Source organism: Mixophyes fleayi, chromosome 2 (genome assembly GCF_038048845.1).
Source record: "Mixophyes fleayi isolate aMixFle1 chromosome 2, aMixFle1.hap1, whole genome shotgun sequence".
Taxonomy (NCBI): Eukaryota; Metazoa; Chordata; class Amphibia; order Anura; family Limnodynastidae; genus Mixophyes; species Mixophyes fleayi.
Genome location: NC_134403.1, coordinates 93874924 through 93893869, shown reverse-complemented (window position 1 = coordinate 93893869; position 18946 = coordinate 93874924). Strand labels below are relative to the sequence as shown.

At 37.9% G+C, this 18946-nt stretch overlaps 1 protein-coding gene across 1 annotated transcript; it reads left to right on the top strand.

Moving 5' to 3' along the window:
• Positions 1 to 3146: 3146 nt before the first annotated feature.
• Positions 3147 to 18506, top strand: NUDT15 (nudix hydrolase 15). The gene is made up of 4 exons (XM_075198033.1): positions 3147 to 3236; positions 15730 to 15901; positions 16392 to 16588; positions 18114 to 18506. Exons 2-4 carry the CDS (start codon positions 15744 to 15746, stop codon positions 18242 to 18244), a joined length of 486 nt encoding a protein of 161 aa, XP_075054134.1. The 5' UTR covers positions 3147 to 3236; positions 15730 to 15743; the 3' UTR covers positions 18245 to 18506.
• The last annotated feature ends 440 nt before the right edge of the window (positions 18507 to 18946 follow it).

Sequence of the window (18946 nt, the reverse complement as noted above, 5' to 3'; positions counted from 1 at the left end):
CAATACGAAGCCAAGGGTCATACACGGGAAGTCAAATGTAGATACAGGATACAGGGACTGGAACAAGCAGGTCAGCAGACTGGAGCACAGAAGCTATAACCGGCAATGAGGCAGCAGACCTCATTGCCTTAAGTACAGACACAGACCAATCAGCAGTTGAACACACTCCTGCAGGCTAATTTACTAGTATCCAGCAGGGCCAATCAGGGCTTGCCCTGACCTACACAGTTGCAGGCTAATGCCTGTTAAGCCTAATCAGCCCACAGGCTGTCTGCTATGCGCATGCGCCCGGCTACCAGCACCGCCGGGACGCAGCGCTAGTGTACTAGCGTCTGGCCGTTGCCCTGGTAACGGCCGGACAGGAAGAGGAAATGACGTCCCGGTCGTCAAGGTGCCGGCCGGGACGCTGGGGCGCATGAGAAGCGAGCCGCGGCGGCTGTGAGTACCGCCGCGGCTCGTGACATACACACAGTACAAATAGCGAGCGGCCATGCAAACAAGGTTTCACTAGCAAACAGTTGTCTTCAGAAACAACCAGATGTCAAATAACATGCAGCCATAAGAAATAAACACAAAAGCATCAGTGAGTGAACTGGCACAAGACAACTTGTTGCTCAGGCACCAAAAATAGGGACTAAGATCATGAAATAGACAAAGTGGGTGACATCAACGAATGAGCACTCACACTGCTGCCCGTTGTCAGATGTGCCTAGATAAATTAAACAGAGGATTTTTTTAGCACCTAGTGAGGTGCATGGTATGAAGGAACAATACTGGTGCCTTGAGCAACAGGAACACAGAGGGGATGTAACAATACCTTTGAACACTCAGAATTCTAAGTTGCATTAATGATATCCAGAACTTAATAATGTCTTGCCATTATGGGTGTGAGCAGCCAAAATGATGGAGTCACAAATATTGTATTTATAATATATGTATACTTTCTGTGATGTAAAAATTTTAGTTTTTCATACTAACCAACTGGCTTTGTTTTTAATATATGGTTATTCATCTTGTGTAGGCCTGTATGGATTATTATTATATTTTTTTTAATAATATCATTAAAACATTTTTTTTATATCAGATTGTATTATATCCCAGTCTCAACTGATCTTTTGTGCCCTGTACAGATCCCACCCTTTAATGTGCACTCTCTTTAGATTTCACTCCTGTGTATGTGTGTTGACGCTTTCTGTAACATCTGATTATGCAATCATTCTGGATAACGTCTGCACAAAATTGTTACTGTAATTGAGGAACTGAGTAAAACGAATGCTTTCCTTAATGTGCTATAGCCCTGAGAATTACTGCTGTCATATTGTATTATGTTGTTCTTAACAGTTGACTTGGTATATAATTTAAATTCTAGTTTTTCCTTCATAACAAACCCAATCACATCAAGAATTTAAATGCTCATCAGAAACCATAGCATTAAATGTGATTATTTTTCTTATCAATGTGGTTGATGTAGGAAAGAAATTTCCAAAGCCCCACAAGTGACAGGAAGGATATTGCAGAAGGAAGAGTGTGTCTCAATTACAATCTGCAATTGGGCTCCACAGCAGCCGTATGGTCTCTAATGATTACAACGCTCTATACAAAATTGGATGTGTAGCAAATCCTCTGACTTTCACTATCCAACTGGTGACCCAAAGGATGGCAGCTGATTGGTCTTTCTGATGGTGTACAATCACTTTCTCAAATCCCAGTCATTGGTTGAAACTGCTGTTGCTGCCAGACAAGTAGAAGTTCCAGCGTGAAACTGCTGCAAGTTTACTACATGAAACACAATGGTTTATTGGCTGAAATCACCAGTGAATTTACTGGACTCAAGTCCAGCAAGTTAACTGAAAGAAATAGCAAGGCTTCCTCTCCATAGGCTCTCAGAAATAACAGTGAGGTCTCATCTCCGTTAATATGAAGAGAGTGACCACCGCTATGTCAGAAGTAGCGAAATGTAGAAATAATAAAGGAACTTTTATGTGGGCTATATTGGCACAAGACAGATAAGCTGGGCACAGGATTTTGAATAATGGGCAAAATATTGTGATGGCATTAGTCTGATATTCTAGAAACAGGGCTGTATACAGTGGGCTCCGGCCTGTGGTGGGCAGGATGCCGTCACAATGGTCATAGGACTATACATGGTGGGCATGGATCTGTGGATGGCAGGAGTTTGTTATACAACACAGAACTGTGAATAGTTGGCATGGGAGGACAGAAATGATCATGAAACTGCTATATTTGGAACTGTGGGAACGGGGCTTATATGGTGATCACTAGATATAGTGGGCATGGAGCTGTGCGTGATGGGCATTCAGACTGTATGCGAAGGGCATGGATCTGCTATTCCCAGTAAAAAAAAAATCATGCACACTAAGCAAATGTATACCATTAATGACATGGCATATGAAGTATATCCATTTTAGCATACCATACATTTCATAAGACTATATTTTATTTCTGTACCAGGTGGTGTGCTTGCAAACTAGGTATATCCATTGTTGATGTTCTGTGCTGCTGTTTACTTTTTTAAACATATCATGCTGTTCTGAATCTGATCCTCCCACTCACTATAGAGGGCCAAAACAATGTGTCTCTCTGTCCCAAAGCATTTGCACAGAACTGCTCTAGTGTGAGAAAAGAAATGGGTATGACATGTAAATTGTCATTGATATGTAGGTGTTAAAAAAACAAAACAAAGGCAAAAGTTATGATAAAAAAACACTGCTACACATTTTATACAGCAGAACTAAATTCCCCAGCCTTTCACATGCTCACTCACAAAACACATTTCACAATTAAAAAGGTAATATTGTGCAAAATGGATAAATGAATATATGTGAACCCTATATATAGAAAAAATAACAAAAGGCCCCATCTCAACATGTTACTTATCAGTAGTTTTTGCTATCTTAGTAAATAAAATCTACATGCCTAAATGTAAAGTACAATATACTTAGAAAATACAAGCTGCACTTTTTAAGATTTACTTTTCAGATAATTGTTATATATAATGATGAGGCTGTTTTTTAAATAATAGGAGCAACTTTTCTAGGTCTCCACAGGCTGCAGATGAAGTCAGTCAGCTGTGATTGGCTGTACAGACACAAATCTCTTTCTGCTCCCCTGACGTCACAGGCTCCGCCCCCAGAGCAGGAAGAGGTCTGTTCTGTAACATGCTGCAATATTAACCGGCAAGTATTGTAGAAATCATATGCATCCTCTGAGCTGGGGTAAGTCAAGTCTCCTCTGAAAATACAAGTTAGAAAACCAAGGTTTAATCTGAATAGTGAAGGGGAACGAGATTTAATATATAACTGTAACATAGATGTAGATTATGAGTGGATCACAGGAATGCTTTAGTGGGGGAGCTTCAGTATTTTTTGTTTTCCCAGATTTCTGTACTTGTTTATTGTTGCACCAACTTTCTTTCTTCCTCTATCCCTCTGCTTCCTGCCAGTTGAGATCTCCTGATCCCATTACCAAATCACACCTGCATTTATACCAGATTGCTCTATTTTAGTAAAAATAAAAAGCTCAATCTATCTGAAAAAATCAAAATGGGCTATATAGAGTTGGAGGTACCTCTGTTTTTGTGTGCTAAATACACATGCACACCAAAAATGTGTGTGCATACATACGTGTATAGACTGGGGGTGGGTGAAAATTGGCGGAATAATTTCGCTCCCTGCAGCGCCCTCCGCTACTTGGCGCTGTGAGTGAAGCTTTGTTTTTTTCTCCCTATGTAGTGCATTCTGTCCTGCTACACAGATATGTTCTCTGTAATATGTGGAACAACTATTCCACATATTATATTGCATATATATACATACATATATACACACACACACACACACACAATACAATATATATGTGTGTGTATATATATATATATATATATATATATATATATATATACACACATAATACAATATATATATATATATATATATATATATATATATATATATATATACGGTATATCATGCACACATGCATAATAAATAATATATATATATATATATATATATATATATATATATATATATATATATATATATATTACTAGAACAAAGCACAGGCAGGGCGCCTCATAGTGTTATACCAGGACAACAAGGAAAAAATGTGTATATATATGCGTACCGTCAGGTAAAGATGTATCATCTAGACTTGAGTGGATCCTCTTAGGGAGTTGTAACACTGGATCTCAACTCAGGAACAATCCAAAGGCATGGAAAAAGGCAAACATAGTATAATATTGTAATGCAAAGAATAATGCACCACGTGAAACACCACAGAATCTTCAAACAGGTGTGGTATTCAAGAATGCACCAGGATATATGTATAGAACAACGTAGCCCAAGAAAACACACACCACTTTGTGTATAGATAATAATTCATATGCGTACCAGAAATATGAGCATAATAGCCAGAAGATGTTTTTCTTTAAAAGCAGCTGTATCTCATACAATGGATACCCAGGTATACGAGCAAAATAGCCAGAAGATATTTCCTTTAAAAGCAGCTGTATCTCGTGCAATGGACACCCTTCCAGCGGCGGTATAATAAATGGAAGGGGATACAATTGTAAAGAGCAATAAAATTTAATAAACAAAGTAATACTGAACTCACATATAGTTCACCAGGTACAGCTGATCAACAGTAAGGCTCGACGCGTTTCGTCTTGATAATCACAAGACTTCCTCAGGAGCACAGAAATGTGTAACACCAGATTGACCGGCTTTTTATCGAGTCCGTGCGCCATTTTGGCGCATGCGCACAGTCCGCCACAGTGTGCGCAGGCGCGGGATCGGAAATACAAAAAACTTTATTGTAAACGGATTCTAAGTGCAATCCCAACAATAACAATAAAACAGCATGTTAGATGCTATCCATACACAGCGCCAGAGTATATACACTTATGAACAAGAACATTACATCACCATATATGCGGCAGAGAGTACCGCTAAAACTAACAAATAATGCTATGTAAGGAAAACATATAAGAAATAGATGTCATTTAACAGCACTAGATGGTAACCATCACATGTAATCCATGTAACACAATATACAATATTAGTAAGGTATAAAAAATTCTTATGAAATGTAAAGTGACTTGTGTATAAAATACTGTAAACTACCCACACATTATATTATCAGAGGGCATATTTATAAAGTGCAAATACATACTTCATGTCTAAAAAGACATTCAATATCATAACCCATATCTATATAATATGCATCTAATATGTGATCCATAGATAACAAAACTTATGGAAAAAGCTCACATACAAGTGTTTATAAGGGAGAGAAGGAAAGAAGGGGGAGGGAAGAACTTTAGGGGAAATTTATAAAAAAGGGGCAAGTTCATAGTTTTCATTAAGACCGGTAGGGGATAAGGTATCCAATTCAAATATCCAATACATTTCACGTTGTGAAAGTTTCCTTTGCAAATCACCTCCCCTTTTACCCAGTGTAACATGCTCTAAAGCTATAAATTTAAGACCATGTGGATCTCCATTGTGTATCAAATTAAAATGTCTAGATACAGAATGGCTTTTGATTTTGTTCCTAATATTACGAATGTGTTCTTGTATACGTAATTTAAGAGTACGTTTTGTTTTGCCAATATATTTTAATTTGCATGGGCAAACCAACATGTATATCACAGAAGTTGTTAAACAATCCATCCTATTCTTAATAAAGAATTTTTTACTATTATCTGAGTTAAAGAAATGAGTTTTGGTAGGATCCATAAACTTGCAGATATTACAGTGATTACATCTCACTGAACCATTGGTATTTAATACAGGTGGTTTATGGCTTGTTGTTGTTTTCTCCAATAAACTTGGAGCTATCATATCTTTCAAACATCGTTTTTTTCTGAAAACTACCACTGGTCTTTCCGGAAGTATTTCAGATAAAACTGGATCCCTTTTTAAGATATTCCAATGTTTAGTTAGGGTCGACCTTATAAGGTTTTCCCCACTACTGTATTCTGTAATAAACGGTATCATATCCTTCTTTTCACCTTTAGTTGAATACTTTAGGGTCTCAGTTCTATTTTTGTTCTTAATTTTCTGAGTAGCCTCATCTAACAAAGAGGCCGGATAACCTCTTTTTCTAAAACGATCCGAGTATAATGATAGTTGTTCTTCAAAATCTGTCTCCCTACTACAGTTCCTTTTAATTCTGTTAAATTGGGAAAATGGTATGTTGTTTTTCCACCGTTTCTGGTGGCAACTCCTATAATGAAGATAACTATTCGTATCAACTTGTTTAATATAGTTTCTAGTAATAACCTTATCATTATCCGATGTTAGAATTAAATCCAAATATTCAACCTGCGTTTAACTAATAGAAGCGGTAAATGTTAGATTATAATCGTTAACGCTAATGAGTTTCAAGAAGTTACTAAACTCATCTAGAGTGCCACTCCAGATGATTAGTATATCATCTATATAGCGTTTAAAAAGTTTGATTTTATCAATGAAGGGATTATTGTGGTATATACATTTTGTTTCCCAACTGCCCATGTGTAAGTTTGCAAAACTCGGAGCAAATGTTGTGCCCATGGCTGTACCGCATATTTGAAGGTAAAACACTTCTAAAAAATTAAAATAATTATGAGACAAAATAAAATCCATCAATTTGCAAATAAAATTGCCATGTTCAGCCGAAATGCTTGGGTCCCCATCTAGGTACTCCTTACAAGAACAAATCCCCTTATCATGCTGAATAGATGTATAGAGGGATTGTACATCAATAGTCACCCAATAAAACTTGGGGTCCCATACAAAATCATTCAAAATTTGAAGAATATTATTTGTGTCTTTCAGATATGAGTCTAGATTCACCACATATTTATTAAGAAAATAGTCCACATATTTTGATAAATGAGACGTCAGGGAGTCAATCCCAGCGATTATAGGCCTCCCTGGGGGTCTGGTCATATCCTTGTGGATTTTAGGGAGGTAATAAAAAATCGGAACAGTGGGGTAAGTGGTATATAAAAACTGGAATTCCTCTTTATTTATAATGTTGTCACGTAAACCTTGAGTTAATAACTCTCGGAGTATTAGGATATACTCTTGAGTGGGATCCGATGGCAATTTGATATAAAATGTGTTATCTCCCAGAAGTCTATCAGCTTCTGATATGTAGTCTAAGCGATTTAAAATCACAATACCCCCCCCTTATCTGCTTGTTTGATTACAATATCATTATTAGTTTGTAATCCCTTAAGGGCAGATTTTTCACAAGGTGTAAGATTCATATGTGTCTTATGTTTATCATTCGAGTGACATAAGTCCTGTATAACTAAATCTTGAAAAATATGTAGATGATTACTTTTAGATTCAAGTGGGTAAAATTTCGATGGTAATTTTAACCCTGATTTAGAAGACTCATAGTTACTAATGCACGCTGAGTCTTTTTTAACAAAATGCCTTTTTAAGGTCAATTTCCGGATGAATTTGTGTACATCTACATAAAGTTGGAACTTATTGGGCTGTTTGGTTGGAGCAAACGATAAACCCCTATCCAAAACTGAAATTTCAGGTTTGGATAATATATGTTTAGATAGATTAAAAATACCCTTTAATTTTAAATCCTCATTACATATTACAGATAGCGTCTTTTGTATACTTTGGGTTCCCCCTCGCTTTCCTGGTCGTCTACTAGTCTCCTTTTTAGGGGTGACGCTATTTTTATATTTTCTTTGAATTGTTTTTTGCGGTGTAATAACCTCTCTCGGTTGGATGGTCCTGGAGATAAAAAATCATCCGTATCACTATCTGATACCGATAGAGTTGAGAATCTGTTTTTCAGGATAGGCTCAAAATGTACCTGCTTATTTGATTTTGGGCTAGATTTTTTATCTCCAGGACCATCCAACCGAGAGAGGTTATTACACCGCAAAAAACAATTCAAAGAAAATATAAAAATAGCGTCACCCCTAAAAAGGAGACTAGTAGACGACCAGGAAAGCGAGGGGGAACCCAAAGTATACAAAAGACGCTATCTGTAATATGTAATGAGGATTTAAAATTAAAGGGTATTTTTAATCTATCTAAACATATATTATCCAAACCTGAAATTTCAGTTTTGGATAGGGGTTTATCGTTTGCTCCAACCAAACAGCCCAATAAGTTCCAACTTTATGTAGATGTACACAAATTCATCCGGAAATTGACCTTAAAAAGGCATTTTGTTAAAAAAGACTCAGCGTGCATTAGTAACTATGAGTCTTCTAAATCAGGGTTAAAATTACCATCGAAATTTTACCCACTTGAATCTAAAAGTAATCATCTACATATTTTTCAAGATTTAGTTATACAGGACTTATGTCACTCGAATGATAAACATAAGACACATATGAATCTTACACCTTGTGAAAAATCTGCCCTTAAGGGATTACAAACTAATAATGATATTGTAATCAAACAAGCAGATAAGGGGGGGGGTATTGTGATTTTAAATCGCTTAGACTACATATCAGAAGCTGATAGACTTCTGGGAGATAACACATTTTATATCAAATTGCCATCGGATCCCACTCAAGAGTATATCCTAATACTCCGAGAGTTATTAACTCAAGGTTTACGTGACAACATTATAAATAAAGAGGAATTCCAGTTTTTATATACCACTTACCCCACTGTTCCGATTTTTTATTACCTCCCTAAAATCCACAAGGATATGACCAGACCCCCAGGGAGGCCTATAATCGCTGGGATTGACTCCCTGACGTCTCATTTATCAAAATATGTGGACTATTTTCTTAATAAATATGTGGTGAATCTAGACTCATATCTGAAAGACACAAATAATATTCTTCAAATTTTGAATGATTTTGTATGGGACCCCAAGTTTTATTGGGTGACTATTGATGTACAATCCCTCTATACATCTATTCAGCATGATAAGGGGATTTGTTCTTGTAAGGAGTACCTAGATGGGGACTCAAGCATTTCGGCTGAACATGGCAATTTTATTTGCAAATTGATGGATTTTATTTTGTCTCATAATTATTTTAATTTTTTAGAAGTGTTTTACCTTCAAATATGCGGTACAGCCATGGGCACAACATTTGCTCCGAGTTTTGCAAACTTACACATGGGCAGTTGGGAAACAAAATGTATATACCACAATAATCCCTTCATTGATAAAATCAAACTTTTTAAACGCTATATAGATGATATACTAATCATCTGGAGTGGCACTCTAGATGAGTTTAGTAACTTCTTGAAACTCATTAGCGTTAACGATTATAATCTAACATTTACCGCTTCTATTAGTCAAACGCAGGTTGAATATTTGGATTTAATTCTAACATCGGATAATGATAAGGTTATTACTAGAAACTATATTAAACAAGTTGATACGAATAGTTATCTTCATTATAGGAGTTGCCACCAGAAACGGTGGAAAAACAACATACCATTTTCCCAATTTAACAGAATTAAAAGGAACTGTAGTAGGGAGACAGATTTTGAAGAACAACTATCATTATACTCGGATCGTTTTAGAAAAAGAGGTTATCCGGCCTCTTTGTTAGATGAGGCTACTCAGAAAATTAAGAACAAAAATAGAACTGAGACCCTAAAGTATTCAACTAAAGGTGAAAAGAAGGATATGATACCGTTTATTACAGAATACAGTAGTGGGGAAAACCTTATAAGGTCGACCCTAACTAAACATTGGAATATCTTAAAAAGGGATCCAGTTTTATCTGAAATACTTCCGGAAAGACCAGTGGTAGTTTTCAGAAAAAAACGATGTTTGAAAGATATGATAGCTCCAAGTTTATTGGAGAAAACAACAACAAGCCATAAACCACCTGTATTAAATACCAATGGTTCAGTGAGATGTAATCACTGTAATATCTGCAAGTTTATGGATCCTACCAAAACTCATTTCTTTAACTCAGATAATAGTAAAAAATTCTTTATTAAGAATAGGATGGATTGTTTAACAACTTCTGTGATATACATGTTGGTTTGCCCATGCAAATTAAAATATATTGGCAAAACAAAACGTACTCTTAAATTACGTATACAAGAACACATTCGTAATATTAGGAACAAAATCAAAAGCCATTCTGTATCTAGACATTTTAATTTGATACACAATGGAGATCCACATGGTCTTAAATTTATAGCTTTAGAGCATGTTACACTGGGTAAAAGGGGAGGTGATTTGCAAAGGAAACTTTCACAACGTGAAATGTATTGGATATTTGAATTGGATACCTTATCCCCTACCGGTCTTAATGAAAACTATGAACTTGCCCCTTTTTTATAAATTTCCCCTAAAGTTCTTCCCTCCCCCTTCTTTCCTTCTCTCCCTTATAAACACTTGTATGTGAGCTTTTTCCATAAGTTTTGTTATCTATGGATCACATATTAGATGCATATTATATAGATATGGGTTATGATATTGAATGTCTTTTTAGACATGAAGTATGTATTTGCACTTTATAAATATGCCCTCTGATAATATAATGTGTGGGTAGTTTACAGTATTTTATACACAAGTCACTTTACATTTCATTAGAATTTTTTATACCTTACTAATATTGTATATTGTGTTACATGGATTACATGTGATGGTTACCAACTAGTGCTGTTAAATGACATCTATTTCTTATATGTTTTCCTTACATAGCATTATTTGTTAGTTTTAGCGGTACTCTCTGCCGCATATATGGTGATGTAATGTTCTTGTTCATAAGTGTATATACTCTGGCGCTGTGTATGGATCGCATCTAACATGCTGTTTTATTGTTATTGTTGGGATTGCACTTAGAATCCGTTTACAATAAAGTTTTTTGTATTTCCGATCCCGCGCCTGCGCACACTGTGGCGGACTGTGCGCATGCGCCAAAATGGCGCACGGACTCGATAAAAAGCCGGTCAATCCGGTGTTACACATTTCTGTGCTCCTGAGGAAGTCTTGTGATTATCAAGACGAAACGCGTCGAGCCTTACTGTTGATCAGCTGTACCTGGTGAACTATATGTGAGTTCAGTATTACTTTGTTTATTAAATTTTATTGCTCTTTACAATTGTATCCCCTTCCATTTATTATACCGCCGCTGGAAGGGTGTCCATTGCACGAGATACAGCTGCTTTTAAAGGAAATATCTTCTGGCTATTTTGCTCGTATACCTGGGTATCCATTGTATGAGATACAGCTGCTTTTAAAGAAAAACATCTTCTGGCTATTATGCTCATATTTCTGGTACGCATATGAATTATTATCTATACACAAAGTGGTGTGTGTTTTCTTGGGCTACGTTGTTCTATACATATATCCTGGTGCATTCTTGAATACCACACCTGTTTGAAGATTCTGTGGTGTTTCACGTGGTGCATTATTCTTTGCATTACAATATTATACTATGTTTGCCTTTTTCCATGCCTTTGGATTGTTCCTGAGTTGAGATCCAGTGTTACAACTCCCTAAGAGGATCCACTCAAGTCTAGATGATACATCTTTACCTGACGGTACGCATATATATACACATTTTTTCCTTGTTGTCCTGGTATAACACTATGAGGCGCCCTGCCTGTGCTTTGTTCTAGTGACTATTTTCTTCTGGATTGACCATCTGGATTCAGGCTTCTACGTGGCTGCCACTCATACACGAGTGAAGTGATTGTGGACTTCTAATTACTAATTATTATTCTGATACTGTATAGTATTGTGAACCTTTATATATAATACTAACTGATGTGTTAGACAGCGCCAGTGTATATCTATTGTTGTGGTTATATATATATATATATATATATATATATATATATATATATATATATATATATATATATATATATATAATATTTCTCTATATCATGGCTATATATTCTAGTTATCCGTTCTACCTTCCTTAATGTGTGTCGGGATGGAGCACTGAGTGCATTACTCATCCATTACAGCTGCCGGAATGGAGCCCCGAGGACCTTGACCATCAATTCTGGCTGTCGGAATGGAGCGCCGAGGGCCTTAGCAATCCATTCCGGCTGCCAGAATGGGGCTCTGAGCACCTTACTCGTCTGGCTGCCAGAATGGGTCTACCAGTACCTTAGCCATCCATTCTGGGTGCCAAAATGGAGCTCTCGAGGACCTTAACCATCCATCACGGCTGCCAGAATGGAGTTCTGAGGACCTTTGCCATCCATTACAGGTGCCAGAATGGGTCTACCAGCACCATAGCTATCTATTCCGGGTGCCGGTATGGGTCTGTGAGTGCGATAGCTATTCATTCTGGGTCCCGGAATGTGGTTCTGAGTACCTTAGCCATCCATTCCGGCTGCCGGAATGGAGCTCCGAGAACTTTAATAATTCATTCCAGCTGCCGGAATGGAGCTCTGAGTACATTAAGCATTCATTCCAGCTGCCAGAGTGGGGCTTTGAGTACATTAATCATCCATTCCGGCACCCGTAATGGATGATTAATATAAACAAAACCTTATTATGGCACCCATAATGGATGGCTAAGGTGCTCAGAGCCCCATTCCGGCAGCCGGAATGGATGGTTAGTGTACTCTGAGCCCCAATCCGGCACTTGTTAAAGTTGTATAAAATACTTAAAGCACAAATCTGGTAGCCGGGATCTAGAATTTTGGTTTAGGAGGGGGGGCGATTTAGTCTCTGCACTCTTGACAGGTAAGGCTGCCTGTGGCCGCACACTATGTACAGGTCCGTTTGGCAGAGTATGTGTCCTGGCCGCTCTAATTGTGTTGAAGACACAATCAGAGCGGCCGAGCAGGATTCTCTGTCTGTCTGTCTCTGCTGACCAGACCTGCACATAGTGTGCAGACAGCACGTCCCGATTCCCCCCAGTGAGTACAGTAGGGTATGTTCACATAAAAGGCTCAATTATATGTAGCCGCATACACAGATACCTGTCGGGAGCAGTACATGTCTGGCAGGTTGGTGCGATGATACACAGTGATGATGATTATCAGAAGCTCCATCTAACCAATTCAGATTGGTTAATTACATATTGACCCCTCCAGCTGATAGAATTTAATTCATTAGCATGGCAGTTATATTATATGTCACAGCCATCTATTTACATTACTTAATTGTCATTTCCATTTGGTATACTGCAGAAAATACTGTTTTTGTCTTTTTAAAGGGGAAACCAATAGATGTTTGCATTTTAATTTGTGTGTATTTAATTACATTTTAAATGAAAATGCTACTGTCTGATTTATTAATAATACTGTCAGACACTATTCTTTCTTGTATGTGACCCTTAATAACACTACTATATTGTCTACCAATGAGGTCATGTAACTTAAGCATTTATTACTGTCAAGACACATTTCTATGCTACCGTGGGGCATAAGTATGTTTGCTTGCTATCCCTGATGTACGGCTGGTGCAAATGTTTGTTTTTGAGCTGGACACATCATGATACTCAAAATATGCACGCAAATACACTTATTTTACATGCATTTTTTCTCTAAGCACATATTCGTCCAATGTTATTTGAGACCAAATGCACTGCCTACCTGATTTAATCCTTGCTGTCTTAATTGACGTCAACATACTTTCATTATAAGCACATCCCTAACAGCTGCAAAAGCATCCATTACATTTCAGGTGTATCTATTCATATAGCTCAATTATTTGGTGGCCTGGAACCCCTGGTTTATTCAACATCAGTCCCTGCCCCATTGGAGCTCACAGTCTAAATTCCCCTAGTATGGACACACACAGAAAGACATAGAGGGAGACACTTTGGTGAATTTTTGATAGCAGCCAATTAACCTACCAGTATGTTTTTGGAGTGTGGGAGGAAACCGGAGCACCCGGAAGAAACCCACACAAACACAGGGAGAACATACAAACTCCACACAGATAAGGCCATGGTCGGGAATTGAACTCATGACCCCAGTGCTGTGAGGCAGAAGTGCTAACCACTAGGCCACCTCCCTGGACAACTCCCTGGGGCTGTTGTTGACTTATGCAAATTCTGGTGGCCACACATTAAATTTAAAGATACAGGGCGTCAAATAGAGTTCAATACAGAAAGGAAAGTCGCTCAATCAACTTATAGGTTCACAGCAGATGCTTGAAAGGGCGAGTAATCCTGCAAGGAGCAAATACAGAGAAAAATCCCCCAGCACACTGCTTTAACCAGTGAAAGAGCTGCAATTTCTACTTCTACATAAAAATGCAGAATTCTCAGTTACACACATTTGTAATTGTATGATAAGCCACCCGCCCCGTCAAAGTTCCTCTGCTAATAGGGTGATCCTAACTTTCAACAATGAGAGTCTCTATTTTTAGACCATAAATATGCATTTTTAAATTGAGAGCTAACTTACATCAGGTACCCCAAAAAGCCTCCAAATGGCAATATGGTGCCAGCACTCCCCATCAGCTACTGATACCAGAACATGCCTCTTAAGCAAACAATACAGAAGTCGAAGTTGCTCAATCAATTTATAGGTTTACAGCAGGTGCTTGAATGGGTGGGGTTATCCTGAAAGGAACATATACAGAAATACATTTCCACAGCTGACTGCTTTAACCAGAAAAAAAAGAGCTGCTATTTCTATTTGTACATAAAAATATAGAGTTACAAACAAAGCAAAACAAGGAGCAAATTTCCCATTCCTGGTTACAGGACTTTTTTGGGCTGCACCCACTTTGTGGAATTCCCTCCCTCGCACAACAAGACTTTAGTCTAGAAACCTTCAGGCATCCTCTGAAAACCTACGGTCTTCAGACAAGCTTATCAAATTCCTCAAATACCCTCTTACCCTCCCTATTAACACCCCTCAACACATGTAAGTGTAAACTGTGTACTTTCTATACTCAAACAACCCTCTGACCCCCTGACCAACATTGCTGTGTGACTGGATCATATGGCACACTAAGCACATGTTACCTTTGCAATCTGGCTGGACCAATATGCAATATGTAGCACTCAACCTTGTATATCAAACTCCCATTGTCCTATAGATTGTTAGCTTGCTGTGTTTGTTCCCAATTGTAAGCGCTACAAATAAAGTGTTGTTTTAAAATGTTATGAAATTACTATAATCTATTCAGTATAATGGTATTTTGATCCAAAGAATGAAGTTCCATAATTACTAAACCTGTCCTCACCGTGACATTTGCAAATGCCCCTGATGTAGGAACCATAATTTTGTTTTCCCTCAAAGAGTCTTCTCTTTTCTACTAGTTAGAACTTCTTCTGACCTTTCCAAGTGTTGTACTCCACATAGAAATTGCATAAAAGGGACATATATGAAAGACAGGCAAAATTATTTTTGACTAGAGTTTCACTGTAACTAAAAATGTAATTTTTACATAATAAGATACTTTGTGCTGATGCTCTTATGTTTTAACTGGAGATCTAGATTCCATTCACTTTTGGCTCACACAAGTTGCAGTATTCAGGATTGTCTTGTTTATTCCATATGAATGATCGAGCTCAGAATGCTTACTTTACCAGAAATTGGTTTATATTGGAGGTGTCTATTCACAATAGGCATCTATATCTGTTTCTCCGCAAATGCCTTTGTGAAATTTAAAGGCTCAGAAAATGTCCTCTCTTAAGGGTGTCCTGGTTTTATATTTCAAAATGATGGAAGCTCTGCATTCAATGATGCATTAAAAGTATAGCATAATGAATAGTATGGAGATTTCATCTTATTTTATTATTTATAGAAACTCTCTAACATTTTGTCCACCTTTCAGTTTTCTGAGGGACAATGTCGGGGCCAACAGCCAATGGTAGACCAGGAGTCGGAGTTGGTGTTGTGATCACAAGTTCCTCTCATCCAGGCTGTGTTCTGCTAGGGAGAAGGAAGGCAAAAGGATCACCTGGGGCTGGCATGTATCAGCTACCAGGGGGACATCTAGAGTTTGGGTATGTTTTAAACACATTAACAGTAAGCATGCTTTCTAAATACTATTGCATTCGTTTTCCTAAAGGTAAAGATTTGTGTGTTTGAAAATGTAATTAGACTATTGAGGTGCATCTGTTACATACACACAGTGGAGACAGCCATTCTGTGGCCTGATCCAGCATTTACAATGGGCAGTCTATCATGTCATCATTAGAAATTAGTGCCGTCACAAAGCGGCTTGGGAGGGATGTCCCTGGTTCCAAGGGACGTGATAATTACATGCAGTGTTGTGATTGCTTGTTCAGCTTCCAAGATGACTGCCTCCACTCTGTAGGCAGCAGATGCGCTATAACTCTTAATGGCATGGTGTTTGTCTAAAAGGGTGGAATTATTTATCCTATTTTTATGGATTTACAGTGGGGGGGGTTAATGTAAGGATGCAATGCAGATACTGCTTTGGGTTTTTTAAGCTGTCTATAGCCAAGTTTGACACTTACTTGATTGTTGCAGTGAGAGCTGGGAGACCTGCGCAGAACGGGAGACTCTGGAAGAAGCCGGACTTCACCTCACAAATGTCCGCTTTGCTTCAGTAGTGAATTCAATCAGTATCCAACATAATTATCATTATATTACCATACTAATGAAAGGGGAGGTAGACATGAATTACCCACCAGAACCAAGAAACAGAGAGCCTGAAAAAAATGAAGGTGAGAAATTGTATTTATTGTACAATCAGACCTATGTCCAGTATGTAAGGTATGTTTGTGGTGATTCTGGAAAGTAGTAGATGGTATAGGAAAACATACAGCATATACTGTTAGATGTGTAATCATTGCTTCTTTAGTAAATAAATACAACAAACAAACTACACATATTACTCACACTATTCGTAAAAGACAGAATTTCTAGATTATAGGTTGCAATGGGGTTTTATGTGTTATCCATCCATAATGATCACAGTGCTGTGGCCACGTGAATAGCACTGAAATCTGGTTCATTCATCCCTATGTCCCAGGTTACTATACAACACGCCCCAAGTCCATGGTACCAAAAATGCAGCACACTGTAATCTCCCAATGTATTCTGTACATGGAACATAATAATACTTTATTTGTTTTATAATTATTTCTGAAATGAAGAGATCTCTGTTCTGAAAATATTTGTTTGGTTACTGCAAATGGTATTGAAACAAGGTGTCTATTACTATTATTGTTTTGTGTAACTGCTTGTAAGAAGAAACTAAAAGTCTCAGCTTTCCACTAACTATAAATTGCCTAATAGTGTATGCCATCCCTCTCCCCCATGTTCAGAACAGAGAGAGGCTTGAGAGTGCGACAAACTTGAGTATATGGGAGCAGGCTTCCACCCCCTGCATCCAGGCATTGGAGGTTGAATCCTACCTCCCCTCACCCAAAGGTGGTTGCTGGCTGCTTTTCCGTCCGCATGACCATTCTGTAACTCAAATATATGTTAGCACAAGCAAAATACTTTTTGTCAGAACCGCTGATCAGTGTGGATAGGTGGGTGGTTGGAAATTTGGTGTGAAATAGGCCTCTGCCTCTCCTCCTGTTGTGTTGCCCAACTCAAGGAGATTTATCATGTGTCTTCTCCCGACCCCCCCCCCCCCCTATTTATTTATTTTTTTAATCGTTTAAGGTAGGTCCTTCCTCTTGTTTGAGCTAATTAGCGAGAAGGATGGACCTCCCAACTGCTTCCAATTTATCGAGTTTGTAGGTCACATCTTCTACATTGGCCAATGTATTTGTCGTCTGTATTTTTAAGTAGATAGAGGTTTATAGCATAGTTTAATGTCTAGTCATGTGACTTAAGGTGTGCGTGACCAAAGAACGTTGATGTTATCTTCATTTTCTGCTTGTTACCCTTTTTTAAGTGGACAGGGATAGAACTATCTGTATCCAATGAAAGGACATGTTTGTAAAATCTTTTTGTCTGATATTTTCACATCATCTCATGCATGCATGGGTTTTGGATTTTAAATGATTCATCCCTGTTAGTATTCCCTTCATCTGCACACAGTGGAGCAGCCATTTTGTGAGCTGCACCAATATTCGTAATACTGTAATCTATAAATTTATCGGAAAACTTTGACAAAGAGGCAGGAAGCAAAAAGACTCAAAATACTTAGCATGGCATTGTTGATATTTTAACATTTGAATAATAAGTGAGACACTACTTTGTAATTTGCATATATTGTTTGTTTTCATTTTGCAGGCTGGAATTGGGTTCAGTGGGAAGAGTTTCCTCCGAATGACCAGCTGTTCTGGGCCTTGTGTTGTTTGAGACAGCAAGGATATAATCCCTTCAGTGAAGATTTTAATCATCTACGCCCAGTACAGAGATGAACATGTTGGACTCCAGTTATTCCTGCATTGCAGTGTATTGTAATTTGTATTTGTCATAACCATCACCCTCTTTATTTATCTTTATTATTCATGTCCAACTCCCAGGAGCCAGGTCTGCCTAAAATATTCCTGCTTTCATCTGCCTTTTGTGAATTCTTTTTGTTGATGCCAAACATCTAGGGCTAGATTTACTAAACTGCGGGTTTGGAAAAGTGGGGATGTTGCCTATAGCAACCAACCAGATTATAGCTGCCATTTTGTAGAATGCACTAAATAAATGAAAGCTAGGATTTGATTGGTTGCTATAGGCAACATCTCCACTTTTCCAAACCCACTGTTTAGTAAATTTAGACCCTGGAGTTGTCTGAATGGCTCCTGAATTGTGTCTGACTTTGTCCGCCTCTGTTGCAATTAGGGAAAGCAGATTCACAGTATTATGGCTTTGAAATGGAGTTGGGTATGATCACCAACAGCTTTAACATAAGGTACAGCCACCGCTCTTTTTGGCGTACTTTTAAAACAGTTGTATCATCTTAAATCTACACATGATATATTGTGCAGAAAAGAGCATTATCACCGCACCAGGTTATCACTTCCCCGAATCCCAATTGATATGATATTTCATCGAAATTAAATAAAGTTCAGGTGGTGCTCCCAGAACATGAGCAACTACATGTTCTAAACAAGAGAATAGAAAATATG